Source organism: Lolium rigidum, chromosome 4, assembly GCF_022539505.1.
Source record: "Lolium rigidum isolate FL_2022 chromosome 4, APGP_CSIRO_Lrig_0.1, whole genome shotgun sequence".
NCBI lineage: Eukaryota > Viridiplantae > Streptophyta > Magnoliopsida > Poales > Poaceae > Lolium > Lolium rigidum.
The window spans coordinates 205,694,493-205,718,265 of NC_061511.1; the positions used below are offsets into that span (position 1 = coordinate 205,694,493).

At 47.1% G+C, this 23,773-nt stretch overlaps 3 protein-coding genes across 4 annotated transcripts; 2 read left to right on the plus strand and 1 right to left on the minus strand.

Moving 5' to 3' along the window:
- Positions 1-17,757: 17,757 nt before the first annotated feature.
- On the plus strand, positions 17,758-19,446 carry LOC124706911. 2 transcript variants are annotated; one of them, XM_047238587.1, is made up of 4 exons: positions 17,758-17,841; positions 17,975-18,132; positions 18,874-19,055; positions 19,154-19,446. In XM_047238587.1, the coding sequence occupies exons 2-4, from the start codon at positions 18,019-18,021 to the stop codon at positions 19,293-19,295; spliced, it is 438 nt and encodes a 145-aa protein (XP_047094543.1). In that variant the 5' UTR covers positions 17,758-17,841; positions 17,975-18,018; the 3' UTR covers positions 19,296-19,446. The 2 variants fall into 2 exon arrangements, with proteins under 2 accessions (XP_047094543.1, XP_047094542.1); XM_047238586.1 differs by lacking the exon at positions 17,758-17,841 and having other exon boundaries at positions 17,848-18,132.
- Positions 19,447-20,457: 1,011 nt separating this feature from the next.
- Positions 20,458-21,362, minus strand: LOC124648087. Its single transcript, XM_047187910.1, has 3 exons — positions 21,192-21,362; positions 20,919-21,091; positions 20,458-20,822 (listed from the first exon to the last, which is right to left on the minus strand). Exons 1-3 carry the CDS (start codon positions 21,360-21,362, stop codon positions 20,648-20,650), a joined length of 519 nt encoding a protein of 172 aa, XP_047043866.1. The 3' UTR covers positions 20,458-20,647.
- Positions 21,363-22,583: 1,221 nt separating this feature from the next.
- Positions 22,584-23,281, plus strand: LOC124708030. Its single transcript, XM_047239721.1, has 3 exons — positions 22,584-22,627; positions 22,715-22,860; positions 23,023-23,281. The coding sequence occupies exons 1-3, from the start codon at positions 22,610-22,612 to the stop codon at positions 23,207-23,209; spliced, it is 351 nt and encodes a 116-aa protein (XP_047095677.1). The 5' UTR covers positions 22,584-22,609; the 3' UTR covers positions 23,210-23,281.
- Positions 23,282-23,773: the final 492 nt, after the last annotated feature.

The following is a 23,773-nucleotide window of genomic DNA, read 5'->3' on the forward strand; positions in this document are numbered from 1 at the left end:
AGTACGTCCTATCAGTAACCTCCAAAATATACCAACATCGGTAACTGAAGCAACCACATCTCATACAAGATTAGCTGCAGATGAAGAGGAAGGCGGGGGCACTCAGATTGATGGTGAAGCAGTGGTACATGGAGATGGTGAAGAAGTGGTAGATGGAGACGAGGATGGTGAGACAGACTCGGAATTCTACGATAGTGACTAGGATGCAGAGGATGGGGATGATGACATATTTGAGTCGTGTACAGAGAGGTTAATGATAATAATGAGCCTCTTGCTGTTCAAGATCTTGGGAGATGAAGATTTGAGGCTGACAATAGAAGAAGAAGAATATTTGAAATACAGGTTCAGTGAGTTCAATTCAGAAGTTGACATGGAAAGTCCAGTTTTTAAAATTGGAATGATTTTTGGTAATGCAAATGAGTTAAGACATGCTCTGGCTGCATATAGCATTAGAAATAGAGTGAAAGTGAGGAAAACTAGAAATGAAGCTGGAAGGATAAATGCAGTGTGTGAAGAAGGTTGCACATGGAGGCTAAATGCATCAACTGATTCAAGAAAAGAAGCTCTAACAGTTAGAAAGTATACGGAAAAGCACACTTGTGAGGGAACTTTCGAGCTTAAGGCCTTGACAGCTCTATTTCTTACAAGATATTTCATCAATGAATTTAGGGATAATCAAAAAATGGATCTCGCAACATTTGCTGCCAAAGTTGAAAGAGAGTTCAATATGTCTCCAAATAGGTGGAAGCTAACCAGGGCTAGGAACATGGCACTGACAATTATTCATGGTGATGAAGCTGTGCAATTCAGTTCTCTAAGAGATTATGGTAAGGAGCTAACTAGTTCTAACCCTGGCTCAAAGTTCTTTTTGTCAACAACTCCAAGTAAAGCTACTGGAGAAGAAGAAGCAAAGGAACATCTTTCAACATTATACTGGTCCTACGATGCTTGCATCAGAGGATTTCCGAAGGGTTGCAGGCCATTTATTTGTATTGATGGCTGCCATATAAAAACCAGGTATCCCATCTCGGGGGATTCAGGAGATCGCCTCCGGCACCCTGCCGGAGAGGGGAATCATCTCCCGGAGGTCTCTTCATCGCCATGATCGCCTCCGGATCGATGTGTGAGTAGTCCACCCCTGGACTATGGGTCCATAGCAGTAGCTAGATGGTTGTCTTCTCCTCATTGTGCTATCATGTTAGATCTTGTGAGCTTCCTATCATGATCAAGATCATCTATTTGTAATCCTTCATGTTGTGTTTGTTGGGATCCGATGAATATTGAATACTATGTCAAGTTGATTATCAATCTATCATATATGTTATTTATGTTCTTGCATGCTCTCCTTTGCTAGTAGAGGCTCCGGCCAAGTTGATACTTGTGACTCCAAGAGGGAGTATTTATGCTCGATAGTGGGTTCATGCCTCCATTAAATCTGGGACAGTGACAGAAAGTTCTAAGGTTGTGGATGTCTTTGTTGCCACTAGGGATAAAACATCGATGCTTTGTGACATAGGCATCCCCAATGGGCCTGCCGAAGATAGTACCCGGGGTTTACTGAAGGCCCACTACCCGAAGAATAAGAAGATTCGGAAGCCCAAGATATTGTTAAGGAAAGCTAGAGTTGTAATAGGAAGCATTATTTGTAATCTTGCGGGAGGAGTTAGAAACCTTCCCGGACTCTGTAACTTGTACAATACGAATCCCTCGGCTCCACCTCCTATATAAGGGGGAGTCGAGGGACAAAGAAAGCATCGAATCATTGTTTCTCAAACCCTAGTTTCATAATCGTCGAGTACTTTTCGGCTGAAACCTTCGAGATCTACTTGCCCTCTACTTCCAACTAAACCCTAGTCTACAACCCGTAGGCATTGATAAGTTAATCCCTTGTCAATTGGCGCCGTCTGTGGGAATTAGAGGCGTCAAGGATCCGATCTCGATGGCACGTTCAAGATCGTCGACTTCATCAACCGCAAACAACGCAATGGATCGAGGTAAACAGATCGCAACTGGTCTTGTCGATTTTGTTCCTCACCCGCCCTCCCGTTTGGATGCATATGCATATCTGGAGGAGCCTATGGAGATGACGTTCGGAAGATTTCACTTTCGCGTCGAGAAAGAAGGATCGTATCGTGTCGAAATTCCGATTTCATCGGGATCGTCGGCGGTCGATTCCGATTTTTCAAGCTATACATCGTCAACCGAATCAAGAGAGGAAGAAACTTCGTCGTCACGCTTCATCAGCACTAGGGCAAGAGAAAAACTCGCCAAGATCTTCAGCGACATGTCGTTTGAGTCATCTGCGGACTCCTATATAAGCGATGGCTCAAGCAGTGTCGACAGCTACAACTTCATCGACAAATCTACCACAGTGGGCAAGGTCTTCGCCAATCTTAATGATGGTGTCACCAAACCCAACATAGATCTGAATACAAAGTATCATCAGATTTATGTTATCGGAGAGCCAAGCCGTGACCAGGAGGAAACATCTGAGGCTTTCGACGATTTGGGAAATCCATACGTCGATCCCTCTAATCTGCGACAAGGTCTAGGCAGTAAATACGTCGGACCTGAGCCTCGCGATAGAGTTCAACTCCCGCAAGCAGCATGGGATAGAGCCGCAAGAGCTATGGATGGCTCAGAACCAATGGCTACAACAGCCACGCCAGCAGAGTTGCAAGCATATCAATATAGGCTCGCACGAGCCGCAAGGGAATTGCAAAAACAGACAGATGCTTTAAATAGAAGAAAGGAGGCAGCCTCCGCTTCAAGCAGGCGAAGAGCGGAGTTAAGTCGACAATCTGGAACTTCGGGAGATAGCCACAGAGAAGCTCGGAACAGAGCAAGGTCAAGATTGCAACATATACCCGAAGGAGAAAGAGAGCACCTGGTTCAAAACCTCGACATGTCTTTTATGTCGATAGACACAAGAGGAAATATTATCCCCAAGACACCAGAAGCTGGGTATATGGCGACACAAGCCTTTATCCTTGCGTCTAGGCCACCTCCAGGAGATCCAAGGGAGGCACTATACAACATGGCAGTGGCAGGAGCCGAAGCCATGGGAACGGCGTTTGCATCAACACCGCCAGAGGGAGCAGCAAGGCAAAATAGTCCACGACCTGCGGCAGCAGCAGCAGCAACTGTCGAAGGAACAAGTGGAGCAAGAGACACGGCAGCACAAGCAAGGGTAGACAGAGCACGGCAAAGCAGAAGGGAACATCGGCATTCCCCAGAATTAAACGACGAGGATATGTGCGGTTTGCCGTGCTTCACAAGGAGAGTACGAAAAACTCGAGTCCCTTCGGGATTTAAGTTGCCTGATAACTTCAAGAAATTCGACGGCCTGCAAGATCCAGAGGATTGGCTAGTTGATTACCTCGAGACGGTGAAGCTAACTGGAGGGACCAGGGCAACAGCTATGCAAAGCATCCAAGTGCATTTAAGTGGAGCCGCACGATCTTGGATCAAAAAGCTTCCTCCAGGGTCTATCGACAGCTGGGATAGCTTCGAGGACATATTCGTCAAGAATTTCCGGTCCACCTGCAAGAAACCCGCATCTCTAGAGGAATTACGGGCGTGTCGACAGAAGCCTGACGAGCCAATGAGAAAATATATCCAAAGGTGGAACATCATCAAAAACTCGGCAGAAAATATATCTGACGAGAGAGCAATAGATGCATTTGTCGCAGGGATCAGGCGTGGAGATTTTGTCGAGGATTTGGGAAGGACCAATCCAAAGACAGTGTCCGCATTAATGGAAATAGCAAACAGATGGGCAGATGGAGAAGATGCTGTCCACAACAAACGGCATAGGTCGCCAGAGGAAGACCGCGGTCGAAATTATCAACCAAGGCGACGATTTCCTCGGCAGTACTCGAGCTATGATGCTCCAGGACAAATCTCGGCTGGTTTCCGAGCAAGTGCAGGAGGAAACAACAGAGATGATTACCAGAGAAGTAATGAGCAACGAGGCGACAATAGAGATGAATCTCGAAACAATAGGCAAAATAGCGGGCCAAGGTTCCAGAGGCCTTTCGTGTCTCCCGAAGAAATGATGAACGGGCCGTGTCAGATGCACTTTTTCCTCGACAGCAACGGAAAGAGACAGTCGGGACATCTGCAGAAGGATTGTCGCAATTTCCAGGCAATGCTGAGATATGCAGGGCATGCTAATGCTCAGGCAGCGCAAAGAAATCCTCGAGAACCCAGAAGTGAGGTTCACTTGCCACCTCCTCCCGCGATTACGGACGACAATCGACATCAGCTCAGAATAGCGGCGGCACCTGCACCACCGCCTTACGTTGATCCTAATTCTAACGGAGCGGTCTCGATGATTCAGAAGGGAAGGCCATCCAATAGAACTCAGAAAGTAATCTCGCGGCAGGTGTTCATGGCAGAGAAAATGCCTCCACCAACAGTCGAGTACCTTAATTGGTCAGGGCAAGACATTGGCTTCACTATAGCGGATCATCCACAGCAAGTTCCTCGACCAGGGCAGTCAGCACTCATACTACCAGCGGTCATCGCAGGATTTGACGTATCTCGCGTGTTTATAGATGGCGGCAGCAGCTTAAACCTTATGTACGCAGATACATTAAGGAAGATGAACATATCCCTAGCAAACTTGAAGCCAACAGACACGAGATTCCACGGTATCACACCAGAGAAGCCAAGCTATCCGCTGGGGAAGATTAATCTCGACGTTCAGTTTGGGACCCGAGAAAATTACAGAATCGAGAAGTTGGAGTTTGAAGTCGTAGATTTCCCGTCACAGTACCACGCTCTGTTGGGACGACCGGCATATGCTAGATTTATGGCGGTACCACATTATACGTACCTGTTGTGGAGGATGCCTGGACCTAAGGGACCAATCACAGTCAAAGGAAGCTTCGCCCTAGCCGATAAATGTGATAAGGATTTTCATCGAATATCAGAAACTTTCGGGATGCAAGCTGAGTATTTGGCGTCAAGGCTCATGACTGACTACGACGTGCTGCCGTACGTTGGAAGGCCAAATAAAGAATCAACTTTCAACACCGAGAAAAATTCTAAGGAGGTGCGGATTCACCCGACGGATCCAAAAAGACGACATCCATCGCAAACGACATGGACCTCGCATAGGAAAGCGCGCTCGTCGAGTTCCTCCGTGAGAACTGGAAAATCTTCGCATGGTGTCCAGCTGACATGCCAGGAGTACCCAGGGAACTTGCCGAGCACCACCTAAACTTGGATCCACTAGCGAGACCAATCAAACAACCTTTGCGACGTTTTTCGGAACCAAATCGCAAGGCTATGCTGTCAGAAATTGATCGACTGAGAGAAGCTGGTTTTATCAAAGAGCTGCATACAGAGGCCACATGGGTGGCAAACCCAGTGTTGGTGCCAAAGAAAAACACTAAAGTCCTTCGCATGTGCGTCGATTTTACGTGTCTCAATAAACATTGTCCAAAGGATCACTTTCCCCTCCCGAGGATCGACCAAATTATCGACTCCACGGCAGGATGTGAACGTCTTTCCTTCCTGGACGCATATTCTGGTTATAACCAGATTAGATTAAAAGAAGAAGATGAAGTAAAAACAGCGTTCATCACACCTTACGGCGTGTTTTGCTATAGAACAATGCCCTTTGGTTTGAAAAACGCGGGAGCAACATATCAGAGGATGATGCAGAAGTGTTTGGCGACACAGATTGGAAAAAATGTGCAAGTATACATCGACGATGTCGTCATAACGTCAAAAAAGGGGACGACGCTGATCGAGGATCTCAAGGAAACCTTTGACAACCTCGACAAATTCTGCCTCAAGCTGAACCCGACGAAGTGCTCCTTCGGCGTCCCAGCAGGAGAACTTCTTGGGTTCCTAGTTTCAGCAAGAGGGATTGAAGCAAATCCCGACAAAATACAAGCCATCGTAACAATGAGGAAGCCAACAAAGTTGAAAGAAATACAACAATTAACTGGGCGAGTCGCAGCTTTAAGCAGATTCGTCGCCAGGCTGGGAGAAAAAGCATTACCGTTCTACGCCTTAATAAAGCAAGGGGAGAAATTCCAGTGGAACGAAGAAGCCGATAGAGCTTTCGAGGATCTGAAACGCACAATCTCGACACCACCAGTCTTGGTGGCGCCGAAGGAAAAGGAACCTCTCCTGCTGTACATCGCAGCCACACCCCAGGTGGTTAGCACGGTGCTAGTTGTCGAAAGAGAAGAAGAAGGAAAACTCCATGGAGTGCAAAGGCCGGTATATTTCATTAGTGAAGTTTTATCGCCTTCCAAACAGCGGTACCCGCAGTACCAGAAACTAGCATATGGAGTGATTACAACGGCAAGAAAGTTGCGCCACTATTTTTCGGCACACCCGATAATAGTAGTCAATGAAGCACCTCTCTCAAATATACTGAACAATCCAGAAGCTACGTGGCGTGTCTCCCTTTGGGGAATAGAACTTTCCCCTCGGGACATCACGTATGAAAAAAGAAAGGCAATCAAGTCGCAAGTTTTGCCAGATTTCATCGCAGAGTGGATGGAGCTGCAAAACACGGGACCCCCCGATTTGTCGAGAACTTGGACCATGAACTTTGACGGATCCAAGAGAGTAGAAGGAGCTGGCGCAGGAGTGATACTTATATCACCTGAAGGCGACAAGTTAAAATATGTCCTACGGATGACGTTCCCAAACGCATCCAACAATGAAGCAGAATACGAAGCCCTCATACACGGGATGAAGATGGCGAAAGCTTGCGGCGCAACTCGACTAAAAATCTTTGGCGACTCACAATTGGTGGCTCAGCAAGTTATGAACCAATGTGATGCAGTCAATGATAGCATGATAGCATACAAGGAGGTGTACAATGAGCTTGAGAAGCTGTTTGATGGATGCGAGGTAAATCACATCAGTAGATTGAGCAATGATGAAGCCGACGTTCTCGCAAACATCGGGTCGCAGTGCCTTCCAATCCCGCCAGGCGTATTTTGGGAAGAAATAGCGGAGAGATCCACAAAGCCGAAGAAGGCGCAGAAAAAAGCAAAGGAAGAAAAAACTTCGGCGCCCCTCAAAGAAGCCGTGGAGGACGAAGAGGACCAAGAGCTTGTGATGATGGTAGAAGTTCCTTGGATGCAAGCGTACATATCGTATATCCTCAGGAAGGAAATACCCGACGATCCAGTTGCGGCAAGGCGAATTATTCGACGATCCAAAGCTTTCACAGTGGTCAAAGGGGAGTTATACAAGCGAAGTATTTCAGGCGTCCTGCAAAGGTGCGTCACACCCGAAGAAGGAAGGATAATCCTAAAGGATGTGCATGAAGGAATATGTGGTCACCACGCAAGCAGTCGAGCTATTGCAGCCAAGGTTTTTCGGGCAGGATTTTACCGGTTGACAGCAATCGAGGATGCAAAAGAGATAGTACGAACCTGCGACGCGTGCCAGAGATTTGCCGCAAAACCTCACTCTCCGGCGGCAGAACTGATGCCAATACCATTGTCGTGGCCCTTTGCCCAATGGGGACTCGACATGGTAGGCAAGTTGCACAAAGCTTCGCCAGGAGGATATGAGTACCTGTTGGTTGCTGTCGACAAATTCACCAAGTGGGTAGAAGCGAAGCCAATAAATTCACCAGATGCAGCATCGGCAATAAAGTTTGTGAAAGGCCTCGTTTTTCGGTTCGGAGTGCCTCATAGCATTGTCACGTACAACGGCACTAACTTTACAGCTAAGGAGTTCAAGGCATACTGCGCAGAAGTAGGCATTAAATTGCACTTTGCGTCAGTAGGACATCCACAAACCAATGGCCAAGTCGAAAAAGCCAATGGTATCATCTCGCAACGGCATTAAAAAACGTCTGCTAGGACCGCTTGAAAAGGCTCGACATACCTGGCCAGAAGAATTGCCAAGTGTTTTGTGGAGCATCCGAACAACACCAAATACGGCGACACAAGAAACTCCGTTTTTCCTCGTCCACGGAGCCGAAGCAGTATTACCAATTGAAATAGAGCACGATTCTCCAAGAGTAACAGAGTATGACGAGGAAACATCACGAAAAGCTCGGGAGGATGATATGGATGCACTCGATGAAGCTCGAGATGAAGTACTATCACGAGTTACCAAGTACCAACAAGACCTGAAGAATTACCACAGTCGACGATTGCGGCCCAGATCTTTCCAGGTCGGCGATTTGGTCTTACGGCTCAACCAGCAAAGTACTGAGAAGCTCGAGTCACCATGGTTGGGACCTTACGTCGTCACGGAAGTCATCGACGGAGGAGCGTACAGGATCAAGGACAAGAAGACAGGGGTTCCCGAGAAAAACCCCGGAACGTGGCGCAGCTCGGGCGGTTCTACGCTTAGAGTCGAAATATAGTCCTCCTTTGTAAAAATACAATGTACCGAAACGCCCGCGAGTTTTCGGACGCACTCTTTTCCTTTTCGGGGCACCGAGTGGGGCCGGAAAGGTTTTTAATGAGGCGGGCTCGCGGTGCTGCAATATAATAAAGATAGTGGAGATATACTTCTTATTCTTCGACACGCTCGGGGGCTCAATGCCTTCAAGTTACAAAATATATACAATATAGATAAACTAGACTTACCGAAATATTTCGCCTTGGTACAAGAATACCTCGCCAAATAGAACATCGGAAGCTAACAATTATAAATATAGTGTACTCGTCAAAATTTTATTGCTTTGGTCTAAAAACCTCGCAACAAAAATATAGAACGTCACCACCAAGACACTCGGGGGCTCGTGCCCATCGACAGCAAAATATATATATCTTCTCGCAATAAGAGAAAAATCTTCGGGATAACAAAACAGCATAAGCTCCAGCCAAAGGCTCGGGGGCTCGACGATCAAAAATAGAAACAATACATATTTACAGAGTTGACAGCTTTACAATATAGATCATGTTTACAAAGACGTATCAACGGTGAAATTACAGCAAGAACAAGGAAGAACCCTCAATGGATACCTAGCACATGGTCTATGGTTATTCGTTCATTGGAAGGACGAGTACTATGCTCGGCATAGCTACCCTTCACAAAGAACTCAGCGTCCATCCGAAGAAGTTCATCCATCATATCTTCGGCTACAGGAGTCACCAGATCATCAATCTTGCCCATGTTTCTCTTTTTCTTCGACATTTTAGCCAGGCACGTGGGAACAATTTGATTCATGGGCAATTTTGGATAGCAAATCTTTATCATCATCATAGCAAATCTTGCGCCAGCAGAGAGTTGAGCCCGCACAAAGCCATGGATTCGAGGAGCATCTCGAAATTTTTCCATTAATGCAGGAAGAGTTTCTGGCATCTTGTTGCGAGGGAACATGGTTCCATAAACTAAAAATAAAGTCTTCGTACAGAAGTCAAGGAAGTCACGGACCTGAGCCGCGCGATCTTGGAATCTGACAATTTGGCGGGTACGCTCAGGAGTAACCCAAAAGTTAGAACCATGTTGTGCAGCCAGTCTGAGCAGAACATTGGCTCGAGCTTCAACACGTTGATCTTCGGCAGCAGTATCCAAAAATGAGCCTGGTACAGCAAATAAATTGTCAAGGAAGGAAAAATAGCAAAAACAACATCCAGCATGGTTATGAACAGGAAACATACCTGTCATGTCCAGGCTGGCGTCAGTCATTAGCTGAAGCATATAATTTTCTCGAGAAGAAGCTTCGGTAGCCTCAGCAACAGCAGCATCCTTTGCAGCAATGGCTTCTTTTGCTTGTTGAAGAGCAATATTCTCTCTCTCGGATGCTTGTCGAGATTGTTCCATCATCGCAAGAGTTTGTTTCTTCATGGATTGGAGTTGTTGGCGCAGTTCTTGCAAATCTTGCGACAAATGTTGTCTTGAAGAACCTTCGATGAGGTTATCATTGACTAGTGTTTTCTTCGAGAAGGAGGAAGCAGGAGAAGTATCGGCAGAATGAGGATTGGCAGAGTAGTTATCAAATACCAACTGGAAAAGAAAATTCCAATATCAAAGGATTGCACAAGACAGAATTCCATTGATCTTCAAGAAATTTACATGGATATTACAAAGGAGTTCTTCAAAAGGACTACTAAGATAATTGTCGCCAAAGCTAATATGGCGACAATAGCTAAAGAAACAGAAAAAATAAAAAGAAGGGGCATTCAACTAGACCTCCGGCTTTGATGAGCTAGGAGTTGAAGATGGCTTGATCCCGAGATAGGACAGGATTTTCTTCGTGTTGGGCTTTGCCGCCTTGATCAACGATCGCCATTTTGTTTGCTCTATCTGTTCTGTGTCGCCTACTTTCGCCCAGTCGATAGTTTGTTGGCTATCAGCGACCAAGGCAACAGTGCTTTCGACAGCAATCTTCATGTTCTCCTGGCGCATCTTCAGTCCAAGATCTTCTGGTGGATTGAAGTCCTTGGCAAGAGCAAGGAAAGTCTTGGGTTCCGTTTTCTTCGGGAAGAAATAGGGGAACAGCCGTGACAATCCTGCGTCAGCATGTTCAATGCCTTCGCGAGCTTCGGTTCCATGAAACTCAAGGACAGAGAGCGCATCAAGAAGAGGATCGTTGTCAGGATCTTCAAGCTCAAATTCTTGGTTTGTTTTACCTGTCGCAAAAAATATATGTTGGTCGACAGTAAGTAAAGTAAAAAAAAAAAGAGAGCAGGTCTAAGAAAAATAGAATGGATCGACAAAATTACCGACAAAGCGCCGGTTCTGCGCGTTCAAGCGCTTGATGATCGCCTTTTCACGAGTAGCCTGCGCGGCTTTGTGCTCGTTCAAAGCAGTTTCGGCATCATCAAGTCTTTTTTGAAGATCTTTGACACCAGCAGCTTCTGCCTTGGCCTTATCAGCCTCCGCTTTAGCATTGCCAGCATCAAGTTCAGCCTTCTTGCGAGCCGCTTCACTTTGCTCTAATTTCTGAGTAAGCGTGTCGACAAGCTTGTTGGCTTCCGCAAGTTTTTCTGCCAAAATAGTCAAGGATCGTCAAAATTGCAACAAAACAGGAGCAAGAAGTTATAAACAAGAGCCAGCAAAGAATTATTACCTTCAGTCTTGCTGGCATACTCACGGTACCCAATGAATTGGGCACCGATGCGAATAAGCTCTTTGATCATAGGCTGTCAAAGAAGGACAAAGAAAGAAAATGTCGGTATGGGAAAAATATGATGGCATAAAGAAGCAAACAGAGGAAATATAGACAGTGACAAGAAAAATAAGAACTTACATCATCCAAGAGAGGGTTAGAGGAGCTACTCAATTGGAGGGTAGGCTCCGGGATTGTTTCAATCCTTGTCCTTTTCGGTGAAGGGACAAGGGGGCTTGAAGGAGGAGTAGGAGCGCCGACGTTTTGTTGAGGAGGCGAGGATTCCTCTCCTTCAACTGGCGTCTCCGAAACAACTAGAGTATGTGACGTACTCGTTCGAGCAGCCACATCAAAAGCTGGTACTTCTCCCTCATCATCACTGCGATTAAATGTTGGCAGCATAAAAAGCAAGATAGACAAAAATCTTCGAGTACAAAAATAAAAAAAGTGACTTACGAACTGATGAGGGCCTCAAGGTATGGATCATAAGTTGCCTTCTGACGTGAAGGAACAGCTTCTTCGGCTTTGGAGGTGCCGGAATCTTCGACATCATTCCTTTTCCTTTTGTTCTTTGGAGAAACAGCAGGAGGAGGAGATTGTGCCGATGCAGTGCCTTCAGAGGCAGCCTCCTTTTCAGAAGATCCCGCAGATTTGTGAGAATCTGCGGGTTCATTCACAAAAGAGGGGGCATCTTGGTTGTCGTCGGTGACAACGGCCCTTTCCTCGACTTCTCCACCTTCAGGAAGGGGAGGAAGCGAGACAAGATTTGGATGGTTCTATACAAAAACAGGGGAAGATGTCAAAAAAGGAGTTACAAAAAGATAGCAAGGCAATAACAAATCAATCGACAAAGTTTACCTTGGGAAGCGCATTGGTGGCGCTGTACGGTTTTACACGACAAGAAGAAGGGACAGGATCTTTTTTGCTGAGAGAGGAGATTTTTCGGACAAGCTTCTCTAAGTCCTTGACCTCCAAATCCGCTGACAACCGATCTGCGTCCTTGTCGCCAACATACTTCCAGAGAGGGTATTTGCGAGCCTGAAGAGGCTGCACTCTGGTTCTAAGAAAATACGCTGTGATTTGGATACCTGACAACTCTTTGCCGCGAGTATTTTGCAACTCACGGATGCGAGTCATCAAGGCCTCTGTCGATGTTTTTTCTTCCTCGGTAGCCTCTGCATCCCAGGAGCGGCGGCGAAGGATTTTCTCGGCACCATCGAAAGGAGGGATGTTGTCTTCAGCACATCCATGGTTTTCCTCCCTAATGTACAACCACTTCTTGCGCCACCCTTGAACTGAGTCAGGGAGTTTGACGTCGAAGTAATCGACTGTGGGGCGAACGGAAATAACAACGCCGCCTATATTATAGGCGACATTGGGAGAGCCATTGCGGCGACAAAAGAAAATGCGCTTCCATAGCGCCCAGTTAGGCTGGACGCCAAGGAAGGCCTCACAGAGGGTGATGAAAATGGAGATATGGAGGATAGAATTGGGCGTGAGGTGGTGAAGTTGAAGGCCATAAACAAAAAGCAATCCACGGAGGAAAGGATGAATGGGGGCGGAAAGACCGCGGATGAGATGGTCGACGAAACTTACCCGATACCCCATTGGAGGGGTTGGGTAGCTTTCTTCACTAGGGAAGCACAGCGCCTTGGGCTTCTTGCTAATCCCTAGCTTCTTCAAGAGATTGATGTCCTGGGTGGAAATTTTGGACCTTTCCCACTCCGCGCTTCCCAGATCTGCGGCAGCCATTGACGATTCAGGCGTGCTGTGCTTGATCAACCGACGCGGTGGCATCAACAATGGCGCAGGAATGCAGCTTGGAGAAGATGAGCTTAGGAAGTTGTGGGGCGCAGGAGGAGGTTTTGCAGAGGAGAGCAGGAGAACGGCGCGAGCGGAAGTGCTCGAGGAAGAAGAAGGAGATCTTATATAGAGGTGCGGCGAAGCGGCGGACCGTTGGATGGAAAAAGTGTGCGGCAGATGATAACCACGTGGAAACAAGGGTAAAAAAGTATTTTAACACTGGAGAAGTTACGGTACGTGCGCCAGGAAAAGCGGAGGACGTGTGTCCCCCACTTACACGACGTGTCAAGATAATGGATAATTTGGGCCCGCAAGGCAGCGGGAGAAAACTTCTCGCGATTTTCGGACTCGCAATCGTGGCTATCGTCAGCAATAACGTCACCTTGGCAGAGAGAAAAATTCGACTCAACAGCTGCATCAAAAGGCGACATGCAAAAATATTGGAGAGCCTTTGATCAAATACAAGTTTTTGGTCAAATGCTCGGGGGCTACTTTGAAAAAATGAAAAGATCAAGAAAGACAAAATAGAAATGGCGTGAGCCTATGATCAAATACAAATATTTGTTCATAGCCTCGGGGCTACTCCCATCGGGAGCGCTGTTCGCGCACCCGAGAAATTATAAAACTTCGGGAGAGAAAGAAAATATAGCGGCATAAGACGTGGAGCCTACAACCAAGCACAAGTCCTTGGCTGTAGCCTCGGGGCTACTCCCATCGGGAACGCTGTTCGCGTGCCCGATGAAATTATAAAAAAGAAAGAATGAATGAAAAGAAGAAAGATAGAAGAGCAAAAGAGTATATTTCGAGTTATAAATAACTCGGCATATACTCCCATCGGGAGAGCAATATAAGTCATCTTTGACTCAATAAAATGTGCCATTCCAACAGCCGAATAAGCACTCGACAATATATTCTCAGAACGCCAAAGTTGCGATCAATTTCTGAATGCCGCAAAACTTTGCGAAGGTAAGACCCCAGATCCGTTCTGTGAGGCGTGGCGCCGTCTCTGACGTCGGTTTGCTACTTTTATCCGTATCAACAGATACGAAGAAAAATCCTAACGGACGCGTTAGGTACCCGATAAATATGACCGGGACTCGACAGAATGGTAAGACCTTAAGCGGCACCTGTCGAAGTTTACACCAGTATCCCGAGATCATGTCCAGGGACGTGATTTTGAAGTAGGTTTTTGCGGATTGCCACTAGAGCAGTTAACTAGTACCTGATCCGTCGGATGAACTAGCCCCAACTACCATTATCCCTGTACAATATAGAAATTTATGTGAAGAAATATAGAAAAGTTTTAAGTTGTCGAGTAAAAATAAACGGTGGAGATTTTCCCCGACTCTACGATTCAAGCAAAATCTCGGGGCTACCGACATAGGCATCCCCAATGGGCCTGCCGAAGATAGTACCCGGGGTTTATTGAAGGCCCACTACCCGAAGAATAAGAAGATTCGGAAGCCCAAGATATTGTTAAGGAAAGCTAGAGTTGTAATAGGAAGCATTATTTGTAATCTTGCGGGAGGAGTTAGAAACCTTCCCGGACTCTGTAACTTGTACAATACGAATCCCTCGGCTCCACCTCCTATATAAGGGGGAGTCGAGGGACAAAGAAAGCATCGAATCATTGTTTCTCAAACCCTAGTTTCATAATCGTCGAGTACTTTTCGGCTGAAACCTTCGAGATCTACTTGCCCTCTACTTCCAACTAAACCCTAGTCTACAACCCGTAGGCATTGATAAGTTAATCCCTTGTCAATTTGTCTAAGGATATTTGCGTTGATTACATTACGCACCATACTTAATGCAATTGCCTGTTGTTTACAACTTAATACTGGAGGGGGTTCGGATGATAACCTGAAGGTGGACTTTTTAGGCATAGATGCATGCTGGATAGCGGTCTATGTACTTTGTCGTAATGCCCTGATTGAATCTCATAGTACTCATCATGATATATGTATGTGCATTGTTATGCCTTCTTTATTTGTCAATTGCCCAACCGTAATTTGTTCACCCAACATCTGTTTATCTTATGGGAGAGACACCACTAGTGAACTGTGGACCCCGGTCCTATTCTTTACATCTGAAATACAATCTGTCGCAATTGTTCTTTACTCGTTCTTCGCAAACAATCATCATCTTCCACACAATACGTTTAATCCTTTGTTACAGCAAGCCGGTGAGATTGACAACCTCACTGTTACGTTGGGGCAAAGTTCTGTGATTGTGTTGTGCAGGTTCCACGTTGGCGCCGGAATCCATGGTGTTGCGCCGTACTACACTCCGCCGCCATCAACCTTCAATGTGCTTCTTGGCTCCAACTGGTTCGATAAACCTTGGTTTCTTTCTGAGGGAAAACTTGCTACTGTACGCATCACACCTTCCTCTTGGGGTTCCTAACGGACGTGTGTTAATTGCACGCATCAGTCCGCCAAAGCAATTTGGGGCGCGCCGGACAAAAAATGCGTTCCAGCCGCGTCCCCCAAAGCCCATTTTTGTCCGGCGCGGCCCGATACGGTGTCCGGCGCCCCGAGCCCGTCCCCGTCCCACAGGGGATGCTCCGGGCACGCCGGACACAACGAAAAGCGAGGCGGGGAGTGGCGGGGCCGACCCGGCAGCGGCACAGTTAATTTTAACCTAACCGTCGCCTACCTCGCGACGGAAGTTATTCGCGCGCAGTGACACACGGCGGCATCTTTGCCTTAATGGCGACAGAGGGGCAGATGAGACGTCTCGTCGGTGCTGCGCAGCCTCCACGCGTCGCCGGCGTTCGCACGCCACCGCCCGTTCCCGCGCGATCTTCCCGCCTCTTCTCGCCTGTTCCCGCGCTTTCTACCCGACGCCGGCGTCTATAAAAAGGCCTCCCGGCTCAATGGTAGCCACCACACCCCGCCGGCCACAAACACAACCCTCGTCGCTCCACCGCCATCTCCTCCACCACCAGTGGCAATGGCGAACCGCCCCGGCGCTGGCCACTTCCCTCAACCGCCGTCTCCTCCACTTCCAGTCCCGGAATCGCAGGTCGACACCTACCCTACGACCCGAAAAGAGCGGCGGCGGCGAGGGATACAGAACTGGCGTGCACACCGTCAGCAGCGGCGGGAGGCACTCGACCAGCAGCGTGAGGCGGCGCAGGCGGCAGATCTAGCGGCGTTCTGCGCCCATGGCCCCGCTGCTGACAAGGCCGCGACGGCAGTAGCGTGGCACGAGCAGCAGTGCGACACCGTTGCGGCGTTCGACGCCTCGACGGGAGAAGAGGCACGACGGTGCCGGTACCGGGAGGAGATGGAGCAGCGGTGGGCTGAAGAGCGCCAGCGCGATGAGCGGGATGCGCTGTACCGTGAACGGCGGGAGGCGATCGAGCGCCGGCGGCAGGAGTCGATCGAGCGCCAGCAGCAGCTGGCGGCGGAGGAGCGTCATCATCGGGAGGCGGCGCTGACGGCGATCTGGGGGAGGAGGGCGGACCAGTTGGCGGCGGAGGCCGACATGTTGGCGGCGGCGATGATGGCGGCGCCAACAGATGTGGAGGAGGAGGCGCCAATGAAGGAGGAGGAGGCCGACACGGAGGAGACCGAGGTGGAGGACGACGACGACAAGTTCGAGTGGTCCGACGACGACGGGCCACACCCGGATGAAACGGCCGATCAGCAACGCACGCTCGTCGAGTCGTTCGAGTCAGAGAAGAAGCTCCAGGACGACGCCCGTGCCCGCGAAGAAGCGCAGATTCGTCGCGCCGTCGAGCTCTCCCTCCAGGCGATGCAGCAGGGGAGGGCCGACGTCGACGCGGTGCTGGAGCAGCGGCGTCTGGCCACCGCCCTACGCACGGAGAGGCGGCGCGCGCAGCAAGAGCTGCGGCGGAGGGCAGGCGACGCCGAGGCGAGCCGTCGAACGCACCGTCGGGCGGTCAGTAGGCTAGGTTTAGATGAAAGCTAGCAGTTTTCATTCAAACTTTGTAATATATAATCAAAATTGAATGAAAACTTTTATTTTCGTGCACCAATATTTATTTGGGGACGTTTGGGGGACGCGGCTGGGGAGCAACGTCCCTCAAACGCGGCACGAACAAAACACGTCGACGCTCTGGGGACGCGACTGGAGATGCTATAAAAAGCAACCAAGCAAAGTGAATCGATTCAGGAGCTAGGTGTACTAGGCATGTCCGTGAGTGCTAGCTGTACTAGGCATGTCCGTGAATGGATTCGATTCAGAAGCTAGCTGAATCTATTGAGGAATGCTAGCTTCATTAGTTTCTTTTCTGTTTATTTTTATTTTTGTTCAAATTTGAAAATAGTTTAAATTCAGAAAAAATTTAAATTTGCAAATAGTTCAGAATTAAAAAAATGTTCAAACTTTAAAAACATTCAAATTTGAAAACCGTTCAAATACAAAAAAATGTTCAAATTAGAAATCCATTGAAATTTGAAAAATATTCAAATACAAAAATATTCAAATTATAAAAGCGTTCAAATTTAAAATCCGTTCAAATTTGAAAAATATTCAAAAAAATAAGTTCAAATTATAAAAGCGTTCAAATTTGAAATCCGTTCAAATATATAAAGCGTTCAAATTTGAAAAAATGTTCAAATTCGAAAAATGTTCATAACTAAGAATGTTAATTTTTGGAAAAAATAAATTTTACAAATTTAAAAATGTTCAAATTTAAATTATATCCATACCCGAAAGTGTTCAAATTTCGAAAAAAAATTAAATCAAAATCTGAATATTTTTAAAATTTCGAATCTGAACAGATTTTGAAATTTTGTTCTCCGAATTTTTTTTTAAAGTTAGATATTGAAAAAGGAAAATATTAACAGAAAAGAAACAGCAAAAAAGAAAAAACTTACCTACTCTTAATGGGCCGCGGCCCAACCAGCCGACCTGGTCGGTGGGGTGTGCGGTGCCCCGTACACGCCGACCAGGTCGGTGTACAGCATCCCCCGGACGGCGGCGAGTACGAACCCTAACTCTGATATACTTGCAAGGTAACGAATCTCGATCGATCTCCCGATTTGGTGGCCGGTGACGGAGACGGAGACGGAGACGGACTCCGAGTGCCGTCGACCGCCTCGCGCGGGCACATATAAGGCTAACCCCTCCCCCTCCGTGCCTGTACAGACACCTACGAACGCAAGGCGCGGCGAGGATCCGTAGAATCAGCCATGTCAGCGGCCCTTCGACACGCGGCGAGGAGGATTGGCGGCCGCGCGCTGCAGCGCCCGCCGGCGGAGGTGCAGCGGCGGCTCTTCAGCGCCGGACGAAGCAGCGACGCCAAGGTTTGATTTTTTCCTCTGCTGTTGTTCGCCTGAACCAGAACAAAGAAACTAGCGGCAAATCAAAGTAGAGACACATGATGTGCGAGAGGAAGCAAGCGTTTTGGATTTCCATCGAAACTGAGCTTAGTTTAGGGCACACATATATACACGGGTTAAAAATCATCCCGAGTTGTTCAACCAAGCCAGAATTGTACTACCCTAATCCTAATCTAAATTTTGACAAATCTAAATTTTGCTGTATTAGGCAATGGTTTAAAGTCTACAATCTTATTTTTGTGTCATGTGTTCAACCAGACCCTTAGAATGTCCCAACATCCATGAATCTTCTCCTAGTATTTGTTATCTGAATTTCAACGGGAAGTGCTTTTGGCTCTTGAGCTCCAGTGATCTCATCATTTAAAAAATATTTTTTGCAAGTTATATAAAAAAATCTGAAAATAATTCTGGAGATTTGTCATTGCTACATCTCACAATCATGCGAAATCTCAACCCTAACATATTTTTATGTTGTGCTGGACAAAAAAGAAAAAAACTGATATGTTTTAGAGATTTGAAAATCTACACTTTCGTCATTTTTCTGGAGTATTGAAAATTGATTTTTTGCACGTTTGTGTGATACATCATTAGCTAAATACGCATTTTTTCCAGAATTTTTTGTAACCAAGAGCATTGGTGCCTGTGCGCACCAAATCTCTATTCTCAATACAAACTCATTTTGTGCTAATGCATGAGCTGCTGCAGGGCCTTGCTGTTGATGGGGAAAAGGATTTGGTAGGGAAAGTCAAGAAGATGAAAGAGGAGATGTACAGTGTTCTCTACGAGTGTCAGGAGAAGAAGATTTTTCATGGCACAGCGCGACAGAATGCTGAGCTGCTGGAGGATCTTTCTGGGCAAGTCGAGCCTAGAACCAATGACTTCCGCTGGTATAGCCTCGAACATCTACACATTGTACTCTCTTTTTTCCTTTATATCTATGACAGATTGTATGGTTTTAATTCTTATTATGCCATCTGACATGTAGGCGCACACACCGGATAGGAAAAATGCTCAGTGATTCTATCATGTTGGCAGGGGTGTTTTCTGTCAACTATGTGGTTTTGGATAAGCTCATAGGTCCATACCCGAAAGAAAGGGGTAAGATCGAGCCATCTCTGGAGGCATAGGAAGGGAAACCGCGATGATGTTGGTGCTTTCTATTGTCTGACAACGTCATAATCGTCCAAATCCGGTATATTAGTCCTTGTGTAATTCTCTAGTATGAAACACATGGGCTCATCAGAATAGATATATGAAGAATACTGGGGGAGCAGTTGATTGATTGTTGCAGGGCACTCTGGGTTACAACGACTCTAGCCTATTTATTGGAAACAAAAAGGGGGCGATAGACATCATCTTGGTTGGTAGCTACGAGAGTAGCTTCCTCTCGGCTTCGGACACATCGTGCCTCTGGAGCGAGCACATGACGACTAGTCCTTGCAGGCTTTCTGTACATCCATACACCGTTGGCCATCTTGCTCGCGTGAGCTCCAGCGGTGTGTTCCTTTGGACCAGAGCTTGAACCAACAAATATCTGAAACTATCAGTTCTGTTCCAAGCCTCTGGTGGCTTTCTAACTCGCGAGTCGTTGCCAGCTGTGTTTCAACTTTCAAGCAGTTGTGCTGCTCGGGATTCGGGAACATGTTTGTTTCAAGAATGAGCGCTTGTTCATCATCCTGCCTAAGTTTTGTTTCTAGGGCAGTTGTCAGAAAAATGCTCTGAGATCAACAACTTGAGACCATTGATCACCTAATGGTCCAATAGCCTATTGCTAAGTATATCTTGTTGAAGCTGAGTCAATGACATCACCATGCTAAATCTGGTTGAAGGAACATAAAAGAGCATTGCAGGAACATAAAAGATCACTCTTCAAGAGATCCAGTGAGGACAACTTCATGCAGAGATCCACTCCAAGTGAAAAAAAACAACAAAAACACGTGATGTTGGTAGTACTCCTAGTCTTCAAAAGATAGCATTTTTACCCTTTTGTTTCGGTAGTTACTCTGTGTTACTCCTTCAGTCACATAATATAAGATGATACTACAACCAATATGCAATATGTAATAACATCTTATATTATGGGACAGATGGAGTAGCATTTGATTATCAGCATAAAGCTAGAGTATGCATAGATAGAGCCTAAAGAAACATATACGATAATCTAGAGACACAAATTGGCTGGATGTGCAGTTAGAAAACGCAGCTTCAGAGGTACAGCAGCATACAAGATAGGCAATCCAGAGCTCACACATTCATTTGTTCAGATGCAATCAAATAGATAGATGGAATAACATACACAGCACCACAGGGATATCAGTCAAGTTCTAGCTGACATAGCATAAATAATCCCAGAGACAGCAGTCAAATTCTAGCCAACACAGAATAAACAATCCCAAGCAGCCAAGTTCTAGCTAACAGATGATAAACAGTCCCAGAAATTAAGACAAACGATTACGGGAAAACAATCTGATGTTGGTAATCAAGCATGAGCCACCTTCTCTTGTGCAGCAGCCACTTGTTGCAGTCTTCTCTTGTTACAAGCATCGTTGAATAAGTGCAGCTCAATCATAACAAGACCAACTAGGAGGGTACCAGTGAGGGGAATGGATGATTTTACCACATCCTGAAACACTTCGAATATCCACGTCTTACGCCTACAGGTGGCAGGTGAAATGAGATTACAAGAATGGATCAACTACTGTCAAGTCAAAACACATCACAGGACTGCATAGGTTTGAGAGTGTACCAACCACTGAGAGTCATTTGGCCTCGGCTTGATTTGTACAGAAAGAATCTTCAGCAGATGTATGTTCTGACGGTCAGTAGTCCCTGACTTGGCTAGCAGATCATACAACTCCTCCTTCTTCAGTAGGATTACCTCCTTTGCTTTGGCCAGGGTTTCAGGTGGTTCACAACGAACATACTGGATAGAAATACAAAACCAGGGTATCACACATGACGCGCTACTAATCACACCAACATTCACGTCGAGACACGGAAAATTGTAGGTTTTGGACGTTTACCCGCTTCGTGGTGCTCATGAACCTTGCAAGACAGGCGCCCGAGGCCTGTGATCGCTGGATCAGGCCACCGGCCGCCGGCTTTGGCTGGATCAGGGCACCGGCAGCTGGCGCTTGCAGGAGCAGGGCGGACCCAGCAAGCCTCCTCGCACCGGATCGAACAACCGCGGCCATCTCCTCCGGTCTGCAAAATTGAGGGATTTAGGGGAAGCAACACACCGGCGACGGGGGAAAAAGACCGGAGCAAGTATCGACGGCGAGCGTACCTTGCTGATCTGGGTATCCGCAATGCGCGCTCTTAGGGCAGACGCAACACTACAGGGTGAATATCGTAGCAGTTATGCTATTTCCGGCTGAACCTAGCAGTTATAAAATTAAACAAATTTCAAGCAACACAAATTTTAGTAGACCAATAATTAATTTATAACATTAAACAAATTATAGAAATAACTACTACTTCTTCTTCTTGGACGGCCCTGAAGCGTCATCGTGTTGGCGACGCTTCCTACTCATCACCTCTTCGGATGAATTGCTTGCCGGCGCCTCCAACAAGCCCGTCTTCCCCTCCGACGAGTCATCCTTCCGCCTTCGCTTAGGCTTTCTCTTTCATCTTATTCTTCTTCTTCTTCTTCACCACCTCCTTTGCTGTCTCCTCCGCCTCAAGCCCTGCTGTGATGGGGAAGACGCCTCGATCACGGTTGCCCTTCCAGCGTTTGCTCTTCCGCGGCAGTTACACACTGAGTCTCACTGAGGAATTGGGTTCAACCTAAGTTCTTGGGCCACACCGGCACAAAAAGGTAATTGGGGGGGGGGGGGGGGCTGGGCATGATATTTAGCGCCGGCACCCCCCCATATCCCTTTAAGGGTCCCCCTAGTGGAGACACTCTTATATGTTATTTTGCCCGAATATCATGAGAATCATTTCGTGCCCAAATATTTTTATACGAGTATAATACTTAATCATCTTTCAATATCTAAAACTACCACGAATTTTGGAGGATGCATAGCACCTACTCACTCCGGTCGAATTTAATCGACGCGGAGGAAGAGCTGCTCGTGCATGTGCTTAGCGGGTGGGTGCGTCAATTTATTAGGGCCGGAGGTAGTCTGTACCAAAAAAATCACGTGCCCTATATAAACGTGTGAGGTTATACATGCCCTAACCCTAAGGAACCTAGATCCGCGAGGTATACGCTCGCCGTCGATGTTTCCTTTCCTGCCCCGTCGTCGCCCGTGTTGCTTCCCCCTAACCTCTCAATTTTGCAGACCGGAGGAGATCGATGGCCGCGATTGTTCGATCCGGTGCGAGGAGGCTTGCTGGGTCCGCCCTGCTACAGCGAGCGCCGGCGGCCGATGCCGTGCTCCAGCGATCGCAGGCCTCGTGTGTGGATGCGCTGCGCCGCCCCTTCCTTGCAAGGCTCATGAGCAGCTCGAAGCAGGTAAACGTCCAAAACCGACTCTTTTTGTCGTCGACGTGACATGAAATGTTGGTGTGATTAGTATCCTCGTTTTCTACGTGTTTCCAGCACGAGGACGAAATCCAGGAGAGGAAGGAGGAGCTGTATGATCTGATATCTCTGACGGAGAATTATCCCCTTACTGACTATCACAACAGGCTCCTGCTCCGGGAACTTTCTGCACAAGTCGTGCCTAGACCAGCTGACCCTAAATGGTACAACATCGGAACATACACAGATTGTATGTTCCATTTGCATAGACATGTGTAAATTGATGAAATGCTCTGCTGCTTCCTCCCTTTTTCTGCCACTTTTGTGTTTGACTTCATATATATATTAGCTGATCATTATAATAATCTCATTTGACCTGCCTGTAGGCGCTTCATGCGTGCAGCAAAACGTTTTAACAATGTGATAAGGTCAGTTGGGATTGCCGTTGGCTTGGTTATAGGTGGTGCTTCTGTTAAAGTGCTGCTCAGCTTGGAGGAGTTCTCACAGCGGATTCTCAAGGAACATAAAGAGGAGAAGAAGGCTGGGAAGGAGAAGCGGGTGGTTTTTTCTTGAGGGAGAACCAAGGATGGCAGATGTCAACCTGTTTCCCAGCACTATGTTATTGTAACTATGGTACTTTTTATGATCTGTTAGCTAGAACTTGTGTGCAAGTTCATTCGCAAAATAAATAAAAAAGAACTTGTGTGCAAGTTTATCACTGCGGACAATCTTGTTAGTTTAACTATGATGATTGTTGTTGCTGCGTTAGGTCTATCCTAATCTGTTTAACAAAGAAAATCCTAAGGAACCCTAATTATTCCGAGGAGGTGTACCTCCCTTGCGATCCGAAAGGACGAGGGTGTATGACTTGGAGGCGCTCCGGCTGTAGTGTAAGCGGAGGGTGGCTGGGGCGAGCGGCGAGACATGAGGGGCAGCAACGTCGGGACCCCTCTAGGCTTCCATGGGAGGATTTTTTTTCTTTTCGATCTCTTCCATTGGAGGATGTTACGGCCGTTATTTCCTTTCTCCAGGTGTTCTGACTTCTGAACCGGTATTTTCCACTCGTCGGTGGTAGAGATGCCTAATTAACTAGTTTTAGACGGCTGCTCCTCTCGCACCTGCCAGGTCCCCATTCCC

What these genes read in the sequence shown, in the direction of transcription:
- LOC124706911 (XM_047238587.1), top strand. Translation starts at nt 18,019, where the DNA reads ATGTCAGCGGCCCTTCGACACGCGGCGAGGAGGATTGGCGGCCGCGCG. An exon ending in GACGAAGCAGCGACGCCAAG is followed by an intron (nt 18,133 to 18,873) that starts GTTTGATTTTTT and finishes GAGCTGCTGCAG; the next exon opens with GGCCTTGCTGTTGATGGGGA. An exon ending in AGAACCAATGACTTCCGCTG is followed by an intron (nt 19,056 to 19,153) that starts GTATAGCCTCGA and finishes TCTGACATGTAG; the next exon opens with GCGCACACACCGGATAGGAA.
- LOC124648087 (XM_047187910.1), bottom strand. Translation starts at nt 21,362, where the DNA reads ATGGCCGCGGTTGTTCGATCCGGTGCGAGGAGGCTTGCTGGGTCCGCC. An exon ending in TCATGAGCACCACGAAGCGG is followed by an intron (nt 21,092 to 21,191) that starts GTAAACGTCCAA and finishes ATTTCTATCCAG; the next exon opens with TATGTTCGTTGTGAACCACC. An exon ending in AGGCCAAATGACTCTCAGTG is followed by an intron (nt 20,823 to 20,918) that starts GTTGGTACACTC and finishes TGCCACCTGTAG; the next exon opens with GCGTAAGACGTGGATATTCG.
- LOC124708030 (XM_047239721.1), top strand. An exon ending in AGACCAGCTGACCCTAAATG is followed by an intron (nt 22,861 to 23,022) that starts GTACAACATCGG and finishes ACCTGCCTGTAG; the next exon opens with GCGCTTCATGCGTGCAGCAA.